We start from the raw sequence: 23,597 nt of genomic DNA, 5'->3' as shown, positions 1-23,597 counted from the left end.
TTGGCTCGACACCACCGAACAGAGGCAGCAATATAACATAGCTAACATTAACAGTGCAGTGAATCCTGCTTGTGCCGTGATATTCAGGACTGCAAACCGAGCAGCATCACTGACTTTCAGCTTGTTGTGTTTGTGGATATACGACTGATTTTAATTATCTATCAAATCATCACATTCCCTGTAAGATTAAGGTCAACTATATATATTTAGAAGTAGAGGCTTTAAAACCAAGTTAACACTGAAAGTACAAACATCACTAATGTCACACAACTTTGCCGACATGTGGCCAACAGTAATGTTTTAATGTTCTTCATTATTAAACATTCGCACATAAATAAGTGACATAATATTCAGTACTTACTTTTGACAGTTTACTCTTCGGCTGCTGCCTTCTGCCGTATTTTGCGGCAAAATTATCCACACCCACCGCCGCGCTATGAATTGTGGGATATATGGGACCACGAAGCGTGCACCGGACCACGCTTGATATTTGGGGAAATCGACGGCGCATTTGAAGTACACTTCGAGTTGGGACAGTCGTCACGTGGCGGTGACGTAATCGCACTCAAAATGCGTACTTCAAGCATGCGGTCTCTGAATTGGGACACATCCCCAGTCTCCATTTCAACTTGTGTTGAAAGTACGGACTTCAAATGATATTTTCTTAATTGTGTTAATAGGCCACGTAAAACCAGAGTTATGATTCGAAACAGTACAAACGGTGTTTTCTGAGGACAGCGCTACCAAACACTCTCCGTTGGCGACCAAAATTTTAAAAACAAAATTGAAAAAAAAAAAAAAGGATGCATGTCTGCCATTACCTGCCAAAACCGGAAGTAACATAATATTTCGTGGGAAACGTAGTTTTTCCCCTCGGGGCCTTTATAAACCTATACTGGTGGTTTTCAGTTATGTCTGACATATGTCTGTGCAGTTTCTGGGATGCTTAGACCTCAAAATGCACTGTTGGAAATTATTTTATTTTCTATGTTTTGTTTTGTTACTTTTCTAAAAACAGATGGTGATCTTTTCTAAAAGCGATAGGACAGGTGTGGAGGAGAGTGAAGCAAGAGAATGGGTTCCTAAGGTGGGCAAGAAAAATCCAGCTAAGTTTCTTCTCCTGTAGTTAACGATGTAAATATGTTGTTTTCACACATCCATGGAAGTTGAGCGAAATAAATATGTTTCTGCTCTAATAACAGTCTGTGAGCTCATCTGAAGATGATGGGACAGATGACTGGAAACCCACACAGGATGAATCTGAAGGCTATTCAGAAGAGGAGGAAGAACAAGAACGTAAAAGGATTCCTAAGGTAGCCATGAAAAACAAAACTGGGTGTCCTGTGCCACAAAGAGATGTGAAATTCATCCTCAGTTTCACTGCTTCCACAATCTATCTATCAAAAATGAGCCAAACATATTGTTGTCTTCTCTTAAAACAGATGGTGGCAGCATCTGAAGAGGATGGGACACATGATAGCAGACCCACACAGGATGAATCTAAAGATGATTCAAAGGATGAAGCAGAACATTTGGGACAAATGATTCACAAAGTGGCCACGGAAAAGGTCAAAATTGTCCTCTGTTTCAATGCATTCAACAAAATATGTCTTTGTATTCTTTGACGTCAGATGGTCAGCTCATATGAAATATGCAAGGAGTAAAGGTATTGAAGGTACATGAGTTTAAATACCTGGAGTCAAGCATCCAAAGCAACAAGCAGTGCAAAAGGCCAGGCAGGGGATGGCAGGGCTCAAGATGCTAAGATTTTGTTTGGGAGTGACCAGAATGGAGAAGATTAGAAATGAGTGCATCAGAGAGACAGCTCATGTTGAGCGGTTTGGAGACAAAGTTAGAGAGGCAAAGCTGACATGATTTGGACATATGTAGAAGAGGCATAGTGAATATATTGTTCCATATGGAGCTGCCAGGCAGGAGAGAAAGAGCAAGCCCTTAGAAGAAGTTCAAGGATATAGTGATGGAGGATATAGATAGGGTTGGTATGAACGAGGAGGCGGCTATGGATAGAATAAGATGGAGGCAGATGATCCACTGTAGTGACCTCTAAAGGGAGGAGCCAGAAGAAGAAAAAGAACTCAGCTTATTCGAAGAGGATGGAACATGATGGGAAACCTCCACCAGATAAATTCAAAGACAATTCAGAAAAGATGTGTTTGAGGAAGAGGTGAGTTAGCTCCAGTCCATTTTTAGTGAGGTCATGAGGAGGAGTAGAAAGCTGCAGTAAATCTAATGATCGTGCTGGTGTATGTATAATACCAGCAGTGAGTTCTGAGGACTTGGACGGTCCAAAAACTATTTGCTAACAAATCAGCACAGGCATTTATAGTGGTGCACTATTACAAAATGCTTTTACTCACAAATAGGGGGCTAAAGTTCATTCCTTGCAGTTTGATTTGTTTCTAAAACCATAAATACCAACATGAAACTGGTTTATAATTTTTTTTCTTCTTCTTGCATTTCTGTGTGTTATATGTACAGGACAGGGAAACGGCGATGAGCTCATTACGATTACAACACCAAATTCCAGTTGTTACATAACAAATCTGAACATTACATCTAGATGAGCTAAAGTAACCTTGTTTTTCTTTGTCAATCATCATTTTTCAGATGCAGCAGGCCTATGTAAGCCAAGACAAAGCAATGACTGTGAATAAGAGTTCAGAAAAAAGGGTGATTCACCAAACCAGATGCTTGAAGAGGCTCACTTTTCATCAGTCAACTCTCTTTGAAGACACGATACCAAGATCTGGTAACTGGAAACCAGCAGCTGTAGTAAAAATACACAAGTTCAAAGAACTTTAAGGTGAAGTGGTATTTATTTATTTCTCATATGGTCTTAGATAACAACAAGAAAGACCAAAGTGAAATGTCATCTGCAGCAATAATAACCTCAGGTAAATATTAACATTATATTGCACAATATGAACAATGTTAAGTTAATCAGTAAGTAAATGATTATTTTCTTAAAATAAAGAACAACTGGAGGAGAAAGAGAGACAAGAAGAGTCTCTGGAGAAGATGAAGAGTGAAGACAAAGTAGGAGAGAGAAAAGAAAAAGTACAGCAGGAGCCTCTGGAGAAGATGAGCGGCAAAAAGAAAAGGAAGGAAGAAAAGATACAGGCAGAGCCTCTGGAGAAGATGAGCAGCAAAAGGAAAAGGAAGGAAGAAAAGATACAGGCAGAGCCTCTGGAGAAGATGAGCGGCAAAAGGAAAAGGAAGGAAGAAAAGATACAGGCAGAGCCTCTGGAGAAGATGAAGAGTGAAGACAAAGTAGGAAAGAGAAAAGAAAAAGTACAACAGGAGCCTCTGGAGAAGATGAGGAGCAAAAGGCAAAGGAAGGAAGAAAAGATACAGGCAGAGCTTCTGGAGAAGATGAAGAGTGAAGCCAAAGTAGGAAAGAGAAAAGAAAAAGTGCAGCAGGAACCTCTGGAGAAGATGAAGAGTGAAGCCAAAGTAAGAGAGAGAAAAGAAAAAGTACAGCAGGAGCCTCTGGAGAAGATGAAGAGTGAAGCCAAAGTAAGAGAGAGAAAAGAAAAAGTACAGCAGGAGCCTCTGGAGATGATGAAGAGTGAAGGGGGAAAAAGGACTCTGAAAATAAGGTGCAATTTATTCCATTGCTCCCAGTAAGCCCAAGAAATGCCTTATTTGAGGGCTTTTGCATTGTATTTGTTTTTGAAGATCCCACTTTTTTATTACATAAAAGAGTTGTTAATAAAAAGTGATCATCTAATACTGTGTCCAATGAGTTACTGTCACGTTTATTTTCTGGAATCACTGGTGCTCTCTAGGGCTGCCACGATTAGTCGACTAGTCACGATTACGTCGACTATCAAAATCGTCGACGACTGATTTAATAGTCGACGCATCGTTTGAAGCTTTGTAAGATCCCAAAAGACGCAGGAATAAGTAGTAGGATTTAAGAGTGTAATAACGGACTGAAACAGAAGATGGCAGCACTGCATGTACAAGGAGGCCAGCTGCCGTTAAACCCCGAAGAAGAAGAAGCTGTGTCCCAGAATTCATAGTGCAGCCCAGCTCAGTTTCCAACAATGGCGGCAGCTAGTTAGTTTTAATGTTACTCTTATTATTCTTTCTGGGTCACAAAACAAACGTTTAACATATTTTCAGGCGAGAATGTAGCTGTGTAAACCTCAAATATCTGCTCAGTTTATCAAGACACCACATATTTTCAAAAGCGCTCCGACATTTTCAGAGACGTCTGTTACCCACTAGCTCGTTAGCTAGCCGGGGGCTAGGCTCACTAGAGCCGTGAGAACACCGGACTCCCGGCAAATCGTTTTCAAACCACCGCCGTCTTTCGCTCCTCAGGTTAAACGTGATATATAAGTCACTTAGATAACTTAAAAATGTTATTGTTTGGCTTTTTTCAGTATTTTAGTTGTTCCTGAGTAAATCGGTTTGGCTGAGATTAAAGTTAAAGTTTTTACACAGCTGAAAAAACGTCAAGCAGACAGCTGATTATCAGAAGTGTGAGATGCTCGAGAATATACTCCGGTGTCCTGTTATATTTTAGATAGCAAGGAGTTTATTAAACTCCACCGAAACAATCTGCAAATTTCATTAAAATTTAACAAACTATCATCTTGTCTTTATTTTTAGTTAGCACAGACCTTACACACTTAAAGCTGTAAGCTAATGATAGTTATATAAGAGCAGATGCTGCTGGTGCAATAAGCTGTACGTTTTACGTCCAATGGATGATGATCTGATTAGTCGACTAATCGCAAAAATAATCGGTGACTAGTCGACTATCAAAATAATCGTTTGTGGCAGCCCTAGTGCTCTCAGACTTGACATTATATAATTCCACCATATGTGAGATCAGTCAAATTAAGAAAGGAGACATGCTTCTTGAAGAAGTAAAAGTCAAAGCTTAAGATATAATGTCAGTATGTAAATGTTGAAGTTTTGGGGTATGTTGTACTATACAGTCAAACCATTTGATGCCATTTGGTCCTATATCTACACAAGTTTCAGTTGTAAAATCATAAGGCTAATAAGTTCACATAAACTTCATAACTTAATCAGAATGTACATAGAGGTCCTACCACTGGGGGAAAGACCAAGCACCACAATCTACCACATTTTTGGAACCACTTGCTCTCATCCACATAGGGAGCCGCATTGAACTTGTTAATCTAATAAAAGAAAAAGTGACCTCAATTTTGCAGCGGTTTGCAGATTTGTTCTCCCCCCTGCCCGACTTTAAATGGTAAATGGCCTGCATTTGTATAGCGCTTTTCTAGTCCTTAAGGACCCCAAAGTGCTTTACACTACATTCAGTCATTCACCCATTCACACACTGGCGATAGCAAGCTACATTGTAGCCACAGCTGCCCTGGGGCGCACTGACAGAAGCGAGGCTGCCGGCCACAGGCGCCACCGGGCCCTCTGACCACCACCAGTAGGCAAACATGGGGTTAGTATCTTGCCCAAGGATATTTGGCATGCAGCCAGGAGGCAGCCTGGGATCGAACCACCGACCTTCTGATTAGTGGTTGACCTGCTCTGCCACCTGAGCTACAGCCACCCCAGAAACTTACTTTGCTTATAGAGCGCTATTTTGAAACACAGCCTGGGGTGATAATGCACTCATAGCCTGACTCGAGCACAACAGGCAAATTGTTCAGAAGAAAATGGGCAAAATGTTGAAACTGGGAGTGATAGAAGAGTAACACATTGTGTAGTGTTTCCTCACTTGTAGGGAACAAAGATGCGTCTATGGAACGCCAGGACTGCCATAATGAATTAATTAAATACACCATTAAATAATTAATTAAATATGGCAATAATTAATTAAAATCAGAAATAATTAATTACATAAATATTTACGACACATGTAATTAATTAATTATTGACACATTTAATTAATTATTTATTTATTTCACATGGGTTTTTCTCCACATCACTCGCTGCTTCACCATCTGTAGCTGTAGCGCCACCGTCACCTCATCCGCCTGCAGTCACCCTTCTGCCATCTTCTTCACCGGCTGCTATGTCGCCACCCGGACCTGCCCTGCGCGAGCAGGAGCTCGGGGAGCCGGAGGAGCCCACGAGGCAGCCGAGGAGCAGGAGCACCTCATCGAGCAGGAGCCGGAGCTGGAGCTCAGTGGGCAGGAGCTCGGAGAGCGGGAGAAGCCCGCGCCGCCAGCTGCGCAGCTCAGCGAGCCGGAGCAGGAGCGGCTCAGCAAGCCGGAGCAGCTCAGCGAGCCACCAGCTGAGGAGCCAGCGCCGCTGCAGCTCAGTGAGCCGGAGCAGTGTGTTTGTGTAGATGAAACTACAGGGTTATTTGCTGTGCAGAGAACTGGCCATGGGTTCTCTGTGCCAGTTCACGTTCAGAGGAAAACATGGGGGATGTCTCACAATATCAGATGTGAGCTGGAGGAATGTCAGCAATACCAGTTGCTGGCCCAGCGGAGCGGACTAGGCTTCATGCGAGCGCCTTCGCTCACTAGATTACTGTCGAGAAACTGTAAAGGAGGTTTTTCTTCAAGAGCACATCGTGATGGAAATGGTGGACCTTAAATTTTTTGGAGAGGCCAAAGCTGCTACATGCATAAAGAGACAGAAAGCTGCCCAGATGGCATATGCTCCACTTTGTGTGAGGGTGGATTTTGGTGGATCCTCAACACAGATCTGTTTGTCTGTATTTGAGCCGGAAATACACAGTTTCTGCCGTCTTGGCAGAATATTTGTGACTTACAGTGCTCTGAGGAACACCTGGCATTGTGCTTGTGCAAAGCCATGAATATCATGTCCTCATAAAAACATAGCTAAATGGCATCTTTTCCAGACACAGAGAGACATCTTCAAATCAACTGTACCACTATCATCAGGCACCCCATCACAGATGACTCAGGAGAGTTCTTCCTTTGAGGACAATGCCGCAGAATTCAACTTGTCCCAGAGCTGAAAGGCTGGCTGAACAGTCAAGTTGTTGAACAGTTCTTTGCAAACATGAGGAAAAGCAATTACTTTTTAAGTAATATGAGTCCATCCACACATGTGTTTTTGATGAGAAATATAACTCATCATTATAACACTGTCACCAACAAGAAACTTCTGGAGAGGCAGCTACGACATGGTCGACTTGGAAAGATCAATATCTCATTGTCAGCACTGGGTCAAGCTGTTGTAGGTAAGTATATGCATTGTCTTATGACCAGAACGCTACCACACAAATACAAATCTTTTTTACACACACACAAATTCTTTTTACACATACAAAACTGATTTACAAGTACAAAATATTTATGACCACATTTTGAGCCCATAGATTTGTTCCTATCTGTGTGTGTATATTCTTTTCTTTGTGTACCTAGCCCCAAAGGTGTGCAATAAACCCAGAGAAACCACAGAAACACTGTTGAACCCAGCACCTTCAATGTCTGGTGACACTGGTAAAATTTCTTATTTTGAATAGTGATTGTCATATATAGGTGAAATAATAATCTTGCATTCATTATCTTGTTGTAGTTGAGGGCTCATAAACGAATTTGTTACATGCTGTTTCAAATGAATTTCCTTCTATAAATAGTGCTCATTTTTCTTGCATTTGTATGCATTTAATATGCATTCTATGTAATGTTTTGTCTGAAACCTGTTAAAAGCCCTATAGGACCTCAGGAAAGAGTTGACAATAAGAAAGCCAATAGAAGGTCAACAGATGCAACTTTTCCTGACCTGGGTGGACCACCGTGCGAAGCTCTGACAAAGCCTGAGAACATTTTGGCCAGCCGTTCATCGTGGTGTTTTGTACCGCACCCTGGCCAACAACAGCTTGTATGTTAAAGTTTTCAGATGTCGCAAAGTGCAACTTTTAGTGCTTTTCTGATTTTGTCATCCATAGTCTATGACAACTCTGTTTTTTTAGCTCAACTATGTTCTGGACATCAGCAGACCCAAAGATGAGCTGATTGTTGAAACGTCTTCTGGATGCCTCACGCGGGCAGATTTTTGGACACTGGGTTTAAACAAACAAATGGAATCGACTGTAAGTATTTTGTTTCTACGAATATGAAATAATAAAGTGTACATTCATTGTTATCATGATTTTTTCTGTTTCAGATTGGAAATGGCTGTTTTGAGCTTATCACTAAAATTGTTCAGTCAAAGGTACTGTATGTTGTAGATGATGATTGTCAAGCTTTAATTTAAAGAGTTGTTGTTTTAAATGTGTTGTTTTTACATTCTAGGGCAGGGGTCACTAACAGGCGGACCGGGATCCGAGTCCGGACCCAGTCGCCATCCTACATGGACCCGGACCTATAGTTAACAAAATATTAAATTATCAAATCAAATCACTTTTATTGTCACATCACATGTGCAGGCACACTGGCACAGCACATGCGAGTGAAATTCTTGTGTGCGAGCCCCACAAGCAACAGAGATGTGCAAAACACAACGACACAAACGAGCAAAATACAAGAATGGCCAACCTGAAACTAATAAATATATGTACAATATATAATAGTGTATGCATTTCTGGATGTGTATACTAAATGTTTTCCTACGTGTGTGTGTGTGTGTGTGTGTGTGTGTGTGTGTGTGTGTGTATACACATTTTTACAAATTAAATAGTAAAAAATAATAAAATAAAATATAAAAATATACAGAGTTGAATATGTGCAAAACAGTGGCATTACTGTACAGTATGTAGTGCATAATGTTGAAGTTCCAGTAGTGAAGCTGAGGTGTCTATGAAGTGTTCAGCAGTCTGATGGCCTGATGGAAGAAGCTGTCTCTCAGTCTGCTGGTACGGGACCGGATGCTGCAGAACCTCCTTCCTGATGGAAGCAGTCTGAACAGTTTATGGCTGGGGTGACTGGAGTCCTTGATGATCCTCCCCGCTTTCCTCAGGCAGCGCTTCCTGTAGATGTCTTGGAGGGAGGGAAGCTCACCTCCAATTATCCGTTCAGAGCACCGCACTACTCGCTGGAGAGCTTTGCAGTTGTAGGCGGTGCTGTTGCCATACCAGGTGGTGATGCATCCAGTGAGGATGCTCTCAATGGCACAGTGATAGAAGGTCCTGAGGATGCGGGGGCTCATGCCGAATCTTTTCAGTCTCCTGAGAAAGAAGAGGCGCTGCTGCGCCTTCTTCACTGTTTTGTTTGTGTGTACTGACCACGTAAGATCCTCAGCCAGATGTACACCAAGGAACCGGAAGCTGCTCACTCTCTCCACAGCAGCGCCGTTGATGGTGATGGGGGTGTGTACTTCTCTGCACCTCCGGAAGTCCACTATCAACTCCTTTGTCTTTGCGACGTTGAGGGTGAGATGGTTGTCTTGACACCAGTGGGTCAGGGCGCTGACCTCCTCCCTGTAAGCCGTCTCATCACCATTGGTGATAAGACCCACCACTGTAGTGTCGTCCGCAAACTTCACAATGATGTTGGAGTTGTTAGTGGCTGTGCAGTCGTAGGTGTAGAGTGAGTACAGGAGAGGGCTCAGTACACACCCCTGTGGAGCACCAGTGTTCAGTGTGATGGGGGATGAGGTGATGCTGCCCAGTCTGACCACTTGGCGTCTGTCAGACAGGAAGCTAAGGATCCAGCTGCAGAGGGAGCTGCTCAGTCCTAGATCCTGCAGTTTCCTGTCCAGCTTCGAGGGAACGATGGTATTGAATGCTGAGTTGTAATCTACAAACAGCATTCTCACATACGTGTCTCTTATATTTAATTTTGACGGGCGATTCAATTTTAAGCGGTAACGTTACATTGTATTAGACCAGGGAACATACAAACCAATTGTGTGCGAGTTAAGCCACCCACGTGACACTACTTAGCCAATCACATCTGCGCATTCAAGGCGATCGCAACGCTGAGTGCAGACACAGACAGACAGAGGAAAGAGATGGTGAGAGGCGAATGACAAGCGAGACGATTAACGATACAGTGAGACAAGACGTGAGTGGGAGTCACAAGAGGTAAAACAACTATGGCGCTTTCAAAAAAGAGAAAAGTAGACACCGAAAATAGAACTTTCAAGACTGAATGGACCGACACATATATGTTCATTCTTCCGGCCGCAAGCAGCAAACCAGTGTGTCTCATATGTTCAGAAACCGTGGCACTGATTAAAAGTGGCAATGTCAAACGCCACTATGAGACAAAGCACAAAGCTTTTGAACAATCATACCCACCCAAGTCTGAACTCAGGTCCCAGAAAATTAGCAGTCTCAGAGCCCAATATGATCAATCCACAAGGATCTTAACCAGTTCTTTCACCGCCCAACAACGTGCTCATGAATGTTCCCTCAGAGTTGCTTGGATTTTAGGTCAACAGAAAAAGCCCTTTGCAGATGCAGGTGTTGTCAAAGAGTGCATGAGTGCAGTAGCAGAAACATTACTTGAGGGTAAACAAAAAGAAGAGCTTTGTGACAAAATAAAGCAAATACCTATGTCAGCATCAACAGCCACAAAGAGAAGTGAAATATTAGCTCAGGATGTGCTAACCCAGCTGGAAGAGGTCCGGGACATCATAATGTCTAACTTACGTTATGATTGTGATAGAGAAGCAACCTTTTTTTTTTTTTTATTTATATCTGAACGTATGAACAATAGACTGTCAAATCAATGAAAATACAAGTTAAAAACATTTCAACAAAATTTATTGTTAACACTGAAACACACAGTAGGCCTACATTAGATATAGGGCTGCTGTTTAAAATGAATTAGAGAAAATAAATAAAATGGCCAAATTGTGCATCTTAAAACAAAGTGTTTAATTTCAGAGAAAAAAGTTTCCCTTTTTCTTTACATTTTACATCTCGACTTAACAGTCTCAATACATTTTCAACAGATAACATCAAAACATTTTAACAATTTTACAGTTTCTCTTTCTTTCACCCCCTTATATTCCACTTCCCCACTTTCTGTTGTTCAGTGAGAGAATTGAGCTTTAGTTTGCTCTACTAGGATTTTAAATCTGGACTGGAATGGTGTCAGGGCCATTCTCATACACATGTGTAGGTGCTCATTGGTGAGCCTGGAACGATATTTAGTTTTTATTATGTTCATTGTGGAGAAAGCTGCCTGACAGCTGTATGTGGAGCCAAACATGGTCAAGATGTACAGGGCTACTTTCCTCAGATTTGGGAAAGCTGTCTCAGAGACCATTTGGGGCCAGAAAGTGGCAGGTTCAGTTCTTCCAAACTGCTCTTTCAGGGCCACATCTGCTTGGAGATCAATCAGTAGCATTTGAAGAGGCCCAGCATTTGCCCACTTGAAGTGCTGTGTGACTTCCTTTGAGAACCCTCTGACATCAGTGATGGCAAATGGGTTCTTTATGAACATGGTGAGCTGCTGTCCAAAGCTGAAGCTATCAAAACGTTTGCTGAAGTTTTCAATCAGCTTATCAACAAAGTCAACAAAAGAGGACACATCTCTCTGTCCCTGAACCTGTTCCTTCACTAAGTGTGCATAGTCTCCTTGCAGGTCTTCTTTGAACACTTCAAGTTTCCTCTGAAAGCAGCGGACAGCTGTCATCAGTTCACAAATTGAATTGTCCTTCCCCTGCAGCTTCAAATTCAGTTCATTCAGGTGTGAAGTGATATCAACCAAAAAGGCCACAATATCCATGTTTTTCCCATCATTTAAAAAGAGAGAAAAGTTTGTTGCTTTTTGACTTTCCAGCTCTTCCAAGAAAGCTGCTACTTCACTTCTGATGGACCAAAATCGCTCCAATGCCCTGCCTTTGCTAAGCCATCTCACATTGTTGTGAAGCAGAAGGTCATCAGCGTGTGCATCAACTTCTCTGAGAAATTCCCTGAGCATGCGATGCTGACAAGAAGAAGATGCCCTGAGAAAATTTATCATTTTCATCATTATTTTCATCACCTCAGCATACTCATCTGAGAGGGTGGAGCATAAGACAGACTGATGAATAATGCAATGGTAAGAGATTAGCTCTGGATTGTCTTCTTTCATTCTTGCTACAGCTCCTTTCTCTCTCCCCATCATAGCAGGGGCTCCATCTGTGGTTATTGAAACCACTTGGTTTGGCTCTATTCCTCGCTTTGTTAACATTTCCTTAATGGCCAGGTAAATATCCTCTCCTCTTGTAGTGCTGTGAAGGGAAGTTACACCTAGCAGGTCTTCACAGAACTCTTTATCATTGTTGAAGAACCTTACATAAACTAACAGCTGAGCATTGTCAGACACATCAGTGGACTCATCTACAGCCAAGCCTACACATGGTGTCTTATGAATAGCTTCTTCCAGCTGGGATAGCACATCCTGAGCTAATATTTCACTTCTCTTTGTGGCTGTTGATGCTGACATAGGTATTTGCTTTATTTTGTCACAAAGCTCTTCTTTTTGTTTACCCTCAGTTTAAAACTACACCACCACCATTGCTGCCTGTGATTTGATCTGCATTCTGGGATACCTGGCTGCCCCAAGTCTACACAAGCAATCGATTATCTAGGATCGACCTGTTTTGACTTACTTTGCACGGCAACCAATCAAATGTTAGAGAAGCTGCATGGGCAACGTTAACCCCGCCCCCTGAGTTTGATGGGTGAGGCTGACAGATAAAATTATTTCAAGATGAGAGCCAGGCGCCAGGACTGCCAAAATGAAATAAATAAATATATCATTAAATAATTAATTAAATGTGTCAATAATTAATTAAAATGTGAAATACATAAATAATTAATTAAATGTGTCAATAATTAATTAATTACATGTGTCATAACTATTTATTTAATTAATTAATTCCAATTTTCATTAATTATTGCCACATTTAATTAATTATTTAATGGTGTATTTAATTAATTCATTATGGCAGTCCTGGCATTCCATACACTAATGCCTTCGCTCCTTTTCGCTTGCGCTTTATTTTGACCACGAAAATGGCGCATCAGGCCAAAATCCTTTCCACGCCCACCCCCGTGACATCACGCTCCAAAGCCCTATGGTAACTAATGTTATGAAAATGCTCCGCCCCTAATGAGCATTTGAGCAGCCAATCATAATCATCTATGTCATGTGATCATGAGTAAGGCAGCGGATTTTTCTACTGAAAGTTTCGAAGCACCATGGATGACGAATTTGAAGGTACCAGCTCTCAGGTATGAAGCTAACTTTCAAAAGTTACATGAATATAAACAGGTACCTTGTCAGGGGTTTCTTTGTTTTTGTTTGTTTGTTTTTTTAACCCTGTCCTGTCTGGCAGGTATATTGCAATCAGACTTGTGATCTGAATGCAGGGCTCTAGAGTGCAACCAATTTGGTCGCAAATGTGACCAAATTTTTCAGTGGTGAGACTAAAAATAAATATTTGGTCGTGCAACCAACTATTCTGGTAACAAAAAAAAATCTCTGCAATTCTCCATGTGGTCAACAACAGACACACATTATGCCCCTATCGTGGACTAAACCAATCAGAGATAGTCAGGGGCGGGACCTCTCTGATTGGCCGTGGTCCGGTTGAAAATGCTGGTGGAAGAGAGAGGTGAGTAGCTTGAATAAAGCGATATCAATTCATTAACGGATTCCACACAAAGACGTATCACAGAGCGGACCCCACGCATCAGAATCAGCTTTGTCTTTCTCGGCTTTCTCACCCGACAGCCCGAACACGGACACACTGTCGGAGCTGTCGGGTCCGTTCTGTGTTTACGTCTGTTTTGCGCTGATTCTGAGCTTTAAGCAGCTGCGCGCTCCCGCGGACGGTAATCACAGTCACTGTCTAGCACAACACCTGGAGCTAAGGGGGCAAAACAATCACATGAGTGCTGCTGTTTGACTGAGGAAGAATAAAGTAGTCGTGGTAAGGAAATCACATGACCACTTAAAGACAAAGCAACAAGGTGATATATACCAGTTTTTAAATTGTGTTGATAGGCCACGTAAAACCAGAGTCACGATAAACAAGATATACGCGGCGTTTTTTCCTCAATAGTTTCATCACGTTTAATGTCTAAGGACAGCTCAGCGAGACGAGCAAAAAATAAAAACAGGGCAAGTTTCAGGAGTGACGGAGAGAGAGAGAGACAGTAGAAAAAGAGAGAGAGCGAGTTTTGAGATGTGAGAGATTTGTGAAGTTTAGCGTGTTTGGAGTGTGTAGTTAATGTGTTGTCTTGTGTAGTTAGTGTGTAGTGTTGTGGATAGTTTTGTGTTGTGTGTCAGAACAATGAGGTGACTGCTGTCTCCTGTTAGAAAACGGAGTGATACACTTACTGCTGTCAGACCTGCAGGTATCAGGCTGTGATGTTCTCCTTTATAGTGGACAGAAAGTATTTTTTTTTGGAGTGGCACAAATAATTTGTGTGGCATCTTATTGAAGAACAGCTGATTGTTCTGTAAATAGTTTGAAATGGTTATTTTAAAAATCAAGGTAAAAGGTAAATGGATGCAAATAACTTTGTTGTTTGCAAAACTTGCGCATAGGATTTTAAAATTGTCAATTTATATTTCCATTTAAAGTTATGAAATATTTATTTCATAACTTTAAATGCAAATGAATCATATGATTCATTAAAAATGTTTGTGGTTGTTACAGTAAAAAAATATAACTTTTTCTACTCTGATTTTATGTTTTTTGTCTGGTTTTAGATCAATTGTGTTAATACAGTATGTCAAAATGAAAACATGACTGTAAATTCTGACACGTGAGGTTGTGCTGAAAACAATGACACCAAACAAGGCAAAGTAAATAGTTTTTAAAGGTAAAATGTGGAAGGAAAATCAAAAGTAGTTAAAAATGGCCGAATATACCCTGGACCCCAGAGGGTTAAACGTTTAGGTTTTTTTTAGTTTTTAGTTTTGTTTTAAAGTAATGCAATAGTTACTTTTCCAAGTAATTAATTACTTTTAGAATATTGTAACTCAGTTACTAACTCAGTTACTTTTTTGAAGAAGTAACTAGTAACTATAATTAATTACTTTTTCAAAGTAACTTGCCCAACACTGCCCAATTTAGGGTCTGCACGCTTGAAGTACACGCACTACGAGTACTACGTACGGTGTGTACGTAGTATGAGAAGTGCGGAAGTGAGAGGCTTGTGAAATGGGACGGTCTAGCTTTCGTCGTGCTGTTCAGGTTGCCTAGCAACCATGATACTAACCGCGAGAAACGTTTCATACAGCTTTGTTTGACAGAAATGAAGGAGAAAAAATGTTTTGTTGGTCATTTATTTTTGTCATGACATCACTTTGATTAGTTGAGTATCTGAGGCTGAGACCAGAGGACTGTAAAACATGATAGTTGGGCTTCATTTCTGTACTGAACAGTCATTTTAAGATTAGTTAGTAAATAACAATTAGCTAATGTTGTTCATGAGACTAAAATCATCTCACTGTGGTAATGTAAATGTGGTAATGGCCAATAACATATGTATTGTCAGATTATCATGATCTATATATATGTATATGTATGTGTATATATATTAGGGGTGCAACGATACACAAAATTCACGGTTCGGTTCGGTTCGATACTTTGGTGTCACGGTTCGATATTTTTTCGATACAAAAAAAATGTTCATGCCTTTTTAATTTGTCATTTATTAAAATTATAAATATATATTTTAACTCAAAAGTACAGTTTTTAAATTTAACCCTAACCCTTGTACGTGTTTTTTATTTTGACAGCGAATGTGCTCCACTTATGTGCATCCCTGGTTATTTAACACAGCTTAACTTTCTGTCTCGCTAGCTTGCCCTGCGCTCTTCCTTCTGATGATGCTGTCTGTGTTGAGCGCTCAGTGGATCTGCGCTGGACAGTGCAGCCTAGGCGGAGTAGTTGAACGCAGATTCACTGAGCGCTCAACACAGACAGCATCGTCAGAAGGAAAGTTGATAAAAAAAATTACAAATTTTGTATTGTTCTTTTTTTTTCTCCCCTTTGGTTTTCTTTCTTTCTCTCCCCTCTTTCTTTCATTCTTTCCCCCTGTCCTATCCCACAGTCATGTCTGTCCCGTTTGCAACTGAAAATAAAATAAATTCATAATTATAATAAAGGTCAATCAAATGGACCAATATGATGATCCACTTGGTAAAATAAATCTGCTTGGCATCTTTCTTGGCCTCAAGACAACAATTCTGATGGCTATAGATCCAAACGGGACAAAAAAAAAAAAAAAAAAAATTTTTTTTTTTTTTTAAAAATTGTATTGTTCGATACATATGCGTACCGAACCGAAAGCACTGTATCGAACGGTTCGATATCGATACGAATATCGTTGGGGTTAGGGTTAGGTGTTGAGTAAAGAACAGGCCACCAGCAAGCTGGTAGCCTGGCGTGCACGGGCCATCGATGGGGCTGGGTGGTGGTGTCCCTGCCCTGGTTCAAAAAATTACCCATATCTTGGGTTTAGTGCACTTTATTGGGCCTTCGCGACGTTTCGGCGTATTTTCGCCTTCCTCAGGCTGGCCCAATATGTTTCTGTCTGTTTGTTCTCTGTGTGCCTCTCTTGGCTTTTATACTTGTGTTGTCTCCTCCCACTTTTAGGTTTTCTGTTTGTGTTTCTTTCAAACTTTCTTTCTTAGTTTCTCACTTGTTTTTCTGTTTCTCTCTTTCTCTTACTTGTTTTTCTGTTTCTGTTATTTGTTTTTCTGCTTCTCTTATTTGTTTTTCTTCTTATTTGTTTTTCTGTTTCTCTTACTTGTTTTTCTTCTTATTTGTTTAGGGTTAGGGGGGGTTAGGGTTAGGGTTAGGGTTAGGGGTTAGGGTTAGGGTTAGGGGTTAGGGGTTAGGGTTAGGGTTAGGGGTTAGGGGGTTAGGGTTAGGGGGGTTAGGGGTTAGGGTTAGGGGTTAGGGGGGTTAGGGGAAGATAAAGTTGGGAGACCGGTCCCCGAAGGGGGCCGGGCTCCAATGCACTGTCCATACCTGCCCCCATCCCGGGCGGCAAGGTCCCCCAGGGTTTTTCCTCTTTATTATAATCCTTATTTTATTGTATTATCCTATTATTGTCTCATTAAATTGACATTATTGTATATTTTAATTATTTTTAAGGTAATATTTAAGGACACATCATCAGTAGTGGACCCTGGAATCATCGGATGTTTCGGCCATTAACACTAGACATCCTCTTCCAAGGAAGGCCCTCCCAAGGTTGATCACGCCTTGGAGTGTGTCATCAATTAAATAAGATAATAGTAATTAATTAATGCCTTTCTGGGCTTTAATTTTTAAAGTTTCCTAATAGTAATTAAATAATGCCTTTCTGGGCTTTAATTTTTAAAGTTTCCAAGAGGCCAATCGGGCCCTGTCAGGTTCAATCGCCTTTTAGAGAGTTAATTAGGCCCTATTTGGGTTCATGGCAATCTAACGTATGTCCGTGACTTTGAGAATTTCACTCAAGAGCCACCCCGGGCGGTCTGCGCTTGGGGGGACGAAGGCAGTGTCCAAAGGTCGCCTGCGAATGCCCCAGCCGCGGAGACGTGGAGGTCTCCGATTGATTGCATGTCTGCACTTGGGGGGACGAAGGCAGTGCCCGAAGGCCGCCTGCGACTACCCCAGCCACGGAGACGCGGAGGTCTCCGATTGATTGCATGATCCATATGTCCTGCCTAACTCACAATTATTAGCTTTAGTTTAGAGTATTAATATCATCTCATAAATGCTTCTCCTTCAGTCGTTTCCTATATTTGTTATTATGTATTCTCACATACCTGCACCTTGTCCTTCGAATGAGGCCTCCTCCCTGGTCTGTCTGCCACCTGCTCCCTGTGCTCCATGTGCTCTGCCTGGTCTGACTTCCTGGTTCCCATCATGCACTTGATCGATCTCCAGGGCAACCACTGTTGTGTCCTTGAACTGCCATCATTAGCTTTAGCCATAGCATAATGTTAGCTTCCATATTAGCATCCATGAAACTCAATATAAAGTTGACTAGTCCCATGTACAAATTGTACTTTATCATGTGTCACTGTCATACAATTGTTAGCATTAGCTTAGCACCATGGCTTTCTTGTTAGCATTAGCTTAGCACTTTAGCTTTCTTTGTTTTTATTGTTTTAATGGCACCCCCTTCTCACATTCCTTTTTTGGTTTTCTTTGTTTTTATTGTTTTGATGGCACCCCCTCATCATATTTCCTTTCCAGCATCAGCTAAGCACCTTGGCTTTCTTGTTAGCAATGGCTTAGCACTCTAGCTTTCTTTGTTTTTATTGTTTTAATGGCACCCCCATCTCACATTCCTTTTTTGGTTTTCTTTGTTTTTATTGTTTTAATGGCACCCCCTCATCATATTTCCTTTCCAGCATCAGCTAAGCACCTTGGCTTTCTTGTTAGCACTGGCTTAGCACTCTAGCTTTCTTTGTTTTTATTGTTTTTGTTGTTTTAATGGCACCCCCATCTCACATTCCTTTTTTGGTTTTCTTTGTTTTTATTGTTTTAATGGCACCCCCTCATCATATTTCCTTTCCAGCATCAGCTAAGCACCTTGGCTTTCTTGTTAGCAATGGCTTAGCACTCTAGCTTTCTTTGTTTTTATTGTTTTTGTTGTTTTAATGGCACCCCCATCTCACATTCCTTTTTTGGTTTTCTTTGTTTTTATTGTTTTAATGGCACCCCCTCATCATATTTCCTTTCCAGCATTTGTCTTTCTCAAGTGGTTAGGTTTAGGATTGGGAGGGGGTCGGGACACCCCCAGCCCAGTGAAGGAAGCCCCCAGGGAACCCCACACTACCCAGGCGGGTGGTCAGGCGGCACTGGCTGGTTAGGGGAAGATAAAGTTGGGAGACCGGTCCCCGAAGGGGGCCGGGCTCCAATGCACTGTCCATACCTGCCCCCATCCCGGGCGGCAAGGTCCCCCAGGGTTTTTCCTCTTTATTATAATCCTTATTTTATTGTATTATCCTATTATTGTCTCATTAAATTGACATTATTGTATATTTTAATTATTTTTAAGGTAATATTTAAGGACACATCATCAGTAGTGGACCCTGGAATCATCGGATGTTTCGGCCATTAACACTAGACATCCTCTTCCAAGGAAGGCCCTCCCAAGGTTGATCACGCCTTGGAGTGTGTCATCAATTAAATAAGATAATAGTAATTAATTAATGCCTTTCTGGGCTTTAATTTTTAAAGTTTCCTAATAGTAATTAAATAATGCCTTTCTGGGCTTTAATTTTTAAAGTTTCCAAGAGGCCAATCGGGCCCTGTCAGGTTCAATCGCCTTTTAGAGAGTTAATTAGGCCCTATTTGGGTTCATGGCAATCTAACGTATGTCCGTGACTTTGAGAATTTCACTCAAGAGCCACCCCGGGCGGTCTGCGCTTGGGGGGACGAAGGCAGTGTCCAAAGGTCGCCTGCGAATGCCCCAGCCGCGGAGACGTGGAGGTCTCCGATTGATTGCATGTCTGCACTTGGGGGGACGAAGGCAGTGCCCGAAGGCCGCCTGCGACTACCCCAGCCACGGAGACGCGGAGGTCTCCGATTGATTGCATGATCCATATGTCCTGCCTAACTCACAATTATTAGCTTTAGTTTAGAGTATTAATATCATCTCATAAATGCTTCTCCTTCAGTCGTTTCCTATATTTGTTATTATGTATTCTCACATACCTGCACCTTGTCCTTCGAATGAGGCCTCCTCCCTGGTCTGTCTGCCACCTGCTCCCTGTGCTCCATGTGCTCTGCCTGGTCTGACTTCCTGGTTCCCATCATGCACTTGATCGATCTCCAGGGCAACCACTGTTGTGTCCTTGAACTGCCATCATTAGCTTTAGCCATAGCATAATGTTAGCTTCCATATTAGCATCCATGAAACTCAATATAAAGTTGACTAGTCCCATGTACAAATTGTACTTTATCATGTGTCACTGTCATACAATTGTTAGCATTAGCTTAGCACCATGGCTTTCTTGTTAGCATTAGCTTAGCACTTTAGCTTTCTTTGTTTTTATTGTTTTAATGGCACCCCCTTCTCACATTCCTTTTTTGGTTTTCTTTGTTTTTATTGTTTTGATGGCACCCCCTCATCATATTTCCTTTCCAGCATCAGCTAAGCACCTTGGCTTTCTTGTTAGCAATGGCTTAGCACTCTAGCTTTCTTTGTTTTTATTGTTTTAATGGCACCCCCATCTCACATTCCTTTTTTGGTTTTCTTTGTTTTTATTGTTTTAATGGCACCCCCTCATCATATTTCCTTTCCAGCATCAGCTAAGCACCTTGGCTTTCTTGTTAGCACTGGCTTAGCACTCTAGCTTTCTTTGTTTTTATTGTTTTTGTTGTTTTAATGGCACCCCCATCTCACATTCCTTTTTTGGTTTTCTTTGTTTTTATTGTTTTAATGGCACCCCCTCATCATATTTCCTTTCCAGCATCAGCTAAGCACCTTGGCTTTCTTGTTAGCAATGGCTTAGCACTCTAGCTTTCTTTGTTTTTATTGTTTTTGTTGTTTTAATGGCACCCCCATCTCACATTCCTTTTTTGGTTTTCTTTGTTTTTATTGTTTTAATGGCACCCCCTCATCATATTTCCTTTCCAGCATTTGTCTTTCTCAAGTGGTTAGGTTTAGGATTGGGAGGGGGTCGGGACACCCCCAGCCCAGTGAAGGAAGCCCCCAGGGAACCCCACACTACCCAGGCGGGTGGTCAGGCGGCACTGGCTGGTTAGGGGAAGATAAAGTTGGGAGACCGGTCCCCGAAGGGGGCCGGGCTCCAATGCACTGTCCATACCTGCCCCCATCCCGGGCGGCAAGGTCCCCCAGGGTTTTTCCTCTTTATTATAATCCTTATTTTATTGTATTATCCTATTATTGTCTCATTAAATTGACATTATTGTATATTTTAATTATTTTTAAGGTAATATTTAAGGACACATCATCAGTAGTGGACCCTGGAATCATCGGATGTTTCGGCCATTAACACTAGACATCCTCTTCCAAGGAAGGCCCTCCCAAGGTTGATCACGCCTTGGAGTGTGTCATCAATTAAATAAGATAATAGTAATTAATTAATGCCTTTCTGGGCTTTAATTTTTAAAGTTTCCTAATAGTAATTAAATAATGCCTTTCTGGGCTTTAATTTTTAAAGTTTCCAAGAGGCCAATCGGGCCCTGTCAGGTTCAATCGCCTTTTAGAGAGTTAATTAGGCCCTATTTGGGTTCATGGCAATCTAACGTATGTCCGTGACTTTGAGAATTTCACTCAAGAGCCACCCCGGGCGGTCTGCGCTTGGGGGGACGAAGGCAGTGTCCAAAGGTCGCCTGCGAATGCCCCAGCCGCGGAGACGTGGAGGTCTCCGATTGATTGCATGTCTGCACTTGGGGGGACGAAGGCAGTGCCCGAAGGCCGCCTGCGACTACCCCAGCCACGGAGACGCGGAGGTCTCCGATTGATTGCATGATCCATATGTCCTGCCTAACTCACAATTATTAGCTTTAGTTTAGAGTATTAATATCATCTCATAAATGCTTCTCCTTCAGTCGTTTCCTATATTTGTTATTATGTATTCTCACATACCTGCACCTTGTCCTTCGAATGAGGCCTCCTCCCTGGTCTGTCTGCCACCTGCTCCCTGTGCTCCATGTGCTCTGCCTGGTCTGACTTCCTGGTTCCCATCATGCACTTGATCGATCTCCAGGGCAACCACTGTTGTGTCCTTGAACTGCCATCATTAGCTTTAGCCATAGCATAATGTTAGCTTCCATATTAGCATCCATGAAACTCAATATAAAGTTGACTAGTCCCATGTACAAATTGTACTTTATCATGTGTCACTGTCATACAATTGTTAGCATTAGCTTAGCACCATGGCTTTCTTGTTAGCATTAGCTTAGCACTTTAGCTTTCTTTGTTTTTATTGTTTTAATGGCACCCCCTTCTCACATTCCTTTTTTGGTTTTCTTTGTTTTTATTGTTTTGATGGCACCCCCTCATCATATTTCCTTTCCAGCATCAGCTAAGCACCTTGGCTTTCTTGTTAGCAATGGCTTAGCACTCTAGCTTTCTTTGTTTTTATTGTTTTAATGGCACCCCCATCTCACATTCCTTTTTTGGTTTTCTTTGTTTTTATTGTTTTAATGGCACCCCCTCATCATATTTCCTTTCCAGCATCAGCTAAGCACCTTGGCTTTCTTGTTAGCACTGGCTTAGCACTCTAGCTTTCTTTGTTTTTATTGTTTTTGTTGTTTTAATGGCACCCCCATCTCACATTCCTTTTTTGGTTTTCTTTGTTTTTATTGTTTTAATGGCACCCCCTCATCATATTTCCTTTCCAGCATCAGCTAAGCACCTTGGCTTTCTTGTTAGCAATGGCTTAGCACTCTAGCTTTCTTTGTTTTTATTGTTTTTGTTGTTTTAATGGCACCCCCATCTCACATTCCTTTTTTGGTTTTCTTTGTTTTTATTGTTTTAATGGCACCCCCTCATCATATTTCCTTTCCAGCATTTGTCTTTCTCAAGTGGTTAGGTTTAGGATTGGGAGGGGGTCGGGACACCCCCAGCCCAGTGAAGGAAGCCCCCAGGGAACCCCACACTACCCAGGCGGGTGGTCAGGCGGCACTGGCTGGTTAGGGGAAGATAAAGTTGGGAGACCGGTCCCCGAAGGGGGCCGGGCTCCAATGCACTGTCCATACCTGCCCCCATCCCGGGCGGCAAGGTCCCCCAGGGTTTTTCCTCTTTATTATAATCCTTATTTTATTGTATTATCCTATTATTGTCTCATTAAATTGACATTATTGTATATTTTAATTATTTTTAAGGTAATATTTAAGGACACATCATCAGTAGTGGACCCTGGAATCATCGGATGTTTCGGCCATTAACACTAGACATCCTCTTCCAAGGAAGGCCCTCCCAAGGTTGATCACGCCTTGGAGTGTGTCATCAATTAAATAAGATAATAGTAATTAATTAATGCCTTTCTGGGCTTTAATTTTTAAAGTTTCCTAATAGTAATTAAATAATGCCTTTCTGGGCTTTAATTTTTAAAGTTTCCAAGAGGCCAATCGGGCCCTGTCAGGTTCAATCGCCTTTTAGAGAGTTAATTAGGCCCTATTTGGGTTCATGGCAATCTAACGTATGTCCGTGACTTTGAGAATTTCACTCAAGAGCCACCCCGGGCGGTCTGCGCTTGGGGGGACGAAGGCAGTGTCCAAAGGTCGCCTGCGAATGCCCCAGCCGCGGAGACGTGGAGGTCTCCGATTGATTGCATGTCTGCACTTGGGGGGACGAAGGCAGTGCCCGAAGGCCGCCTGCGACTACCCCAGCCACGGAGACGCGGAGGTCTCCGATTGATTGCATGATCCATATGTCCTGCCTAACTCACAATTATTAGCTTTAGTTTAGAGTATTAATATCATCTCATAAATGCTTCTCCTTCAGTCGTTTCCTATATTTGTTATTATGTATTCTCACATACCTGCACCTTGTCCTTCGAATGAGGCCTCCTCCCTGGTCTGTCTGCCACCTGCTCCCTGTGCTCCATGTGCTCTGCCTGGTCTGACTTCCTGGTTCCCATCATGCACTTGATCGATCTCCAGGGCAACCACTGTTGTGTCCTTGAACTGCCATCATTAGCTTTAGCCATAGCATAATGTTAGCTTCCATATTAGCATCCATGAAACTCAATATAAAGTTGACTAGTCCCATGTACAAATTG

General features: G+C 41.9%; 2 protein-coding genes and 1 long non-coding RNA gene across 3 annotated transcripts; 2 read left to right on the top strand and 1 right to left on the bottom strand.

Annotated features, from left to right (window-relative positions):
- Positions 1–1,000: 1,000 nt before the first annotated feature.
- On the top strand, positions 1,001–1,568 carry LOC146644501 (uncharacterized). The gene is made up of 3 exons (XR_014909166.1): positions 1,001–1,087; positions 1,203–1,313; positions 1,443–1,568. It is a non-coding gene; the product is annotated as an uncharacterized LOC146644501 (long non-coding RNA).
- Positions 1,569–7,056: 5,488 nt separating this feature from the next.
- Positions 7,057–8,313, top strand: LOC146644500 (uncharacterized). Its single transcript, XM_085394207.1, has 6 exons — positions 7,057–7,180; positions 7,365–7,442; positions 7,661–7,824; positions 7,916–8,035; positions 8,110–8,162; positions 8,238–8,313. The coding sequence occupies exons 1-6, from the start codon at positions 7,057–7,059 to the stop codon at positions 8,311–8,313; spliced, it is 615 nt and encodes a 204-aa protein (XP_085250333.1).
- A 2,609-nt stretch (positions 8,314–10,922) lies between these two features.
- On the bottom strand, positions 10,923–11,621 carry LOC146644499 (general transcription factor II-I repeat domain-containing protein 2A-like). The gene has a single exon (XM_085394205.1). The coding sequence runs from the start codon at positions 11,619–11,621 to the stop codon at positions 10,923–10,925; it is 699 nt and encodes a 232-aa protein (XP_085250331.1).
- Between the last annotated feature and the right edge of the window lie 11,976 nt (positions 11,622–23,597).

The sequence above is a fragment of the Rhamphochromis longiceps genome, linkage group LG20, assembly GCF_057381845.1.
Source record: "Rhamphochromis longiceps isolate RC_006_pf linkage group LG20, R_longiceps_female_GT1.1, whole genome shotgun sequence".
Taxonomy (NCBI): domain Eukaryota; kingdom Metazoa; phylum Chordata; class Actinopteri; order Cichliformes; family Cichlidae; genus Rhamphochromis; species Rhamphochromis longiceps.
This window is presented reverse-complemented; position numbering and strand designations above follow the sequence as displayed.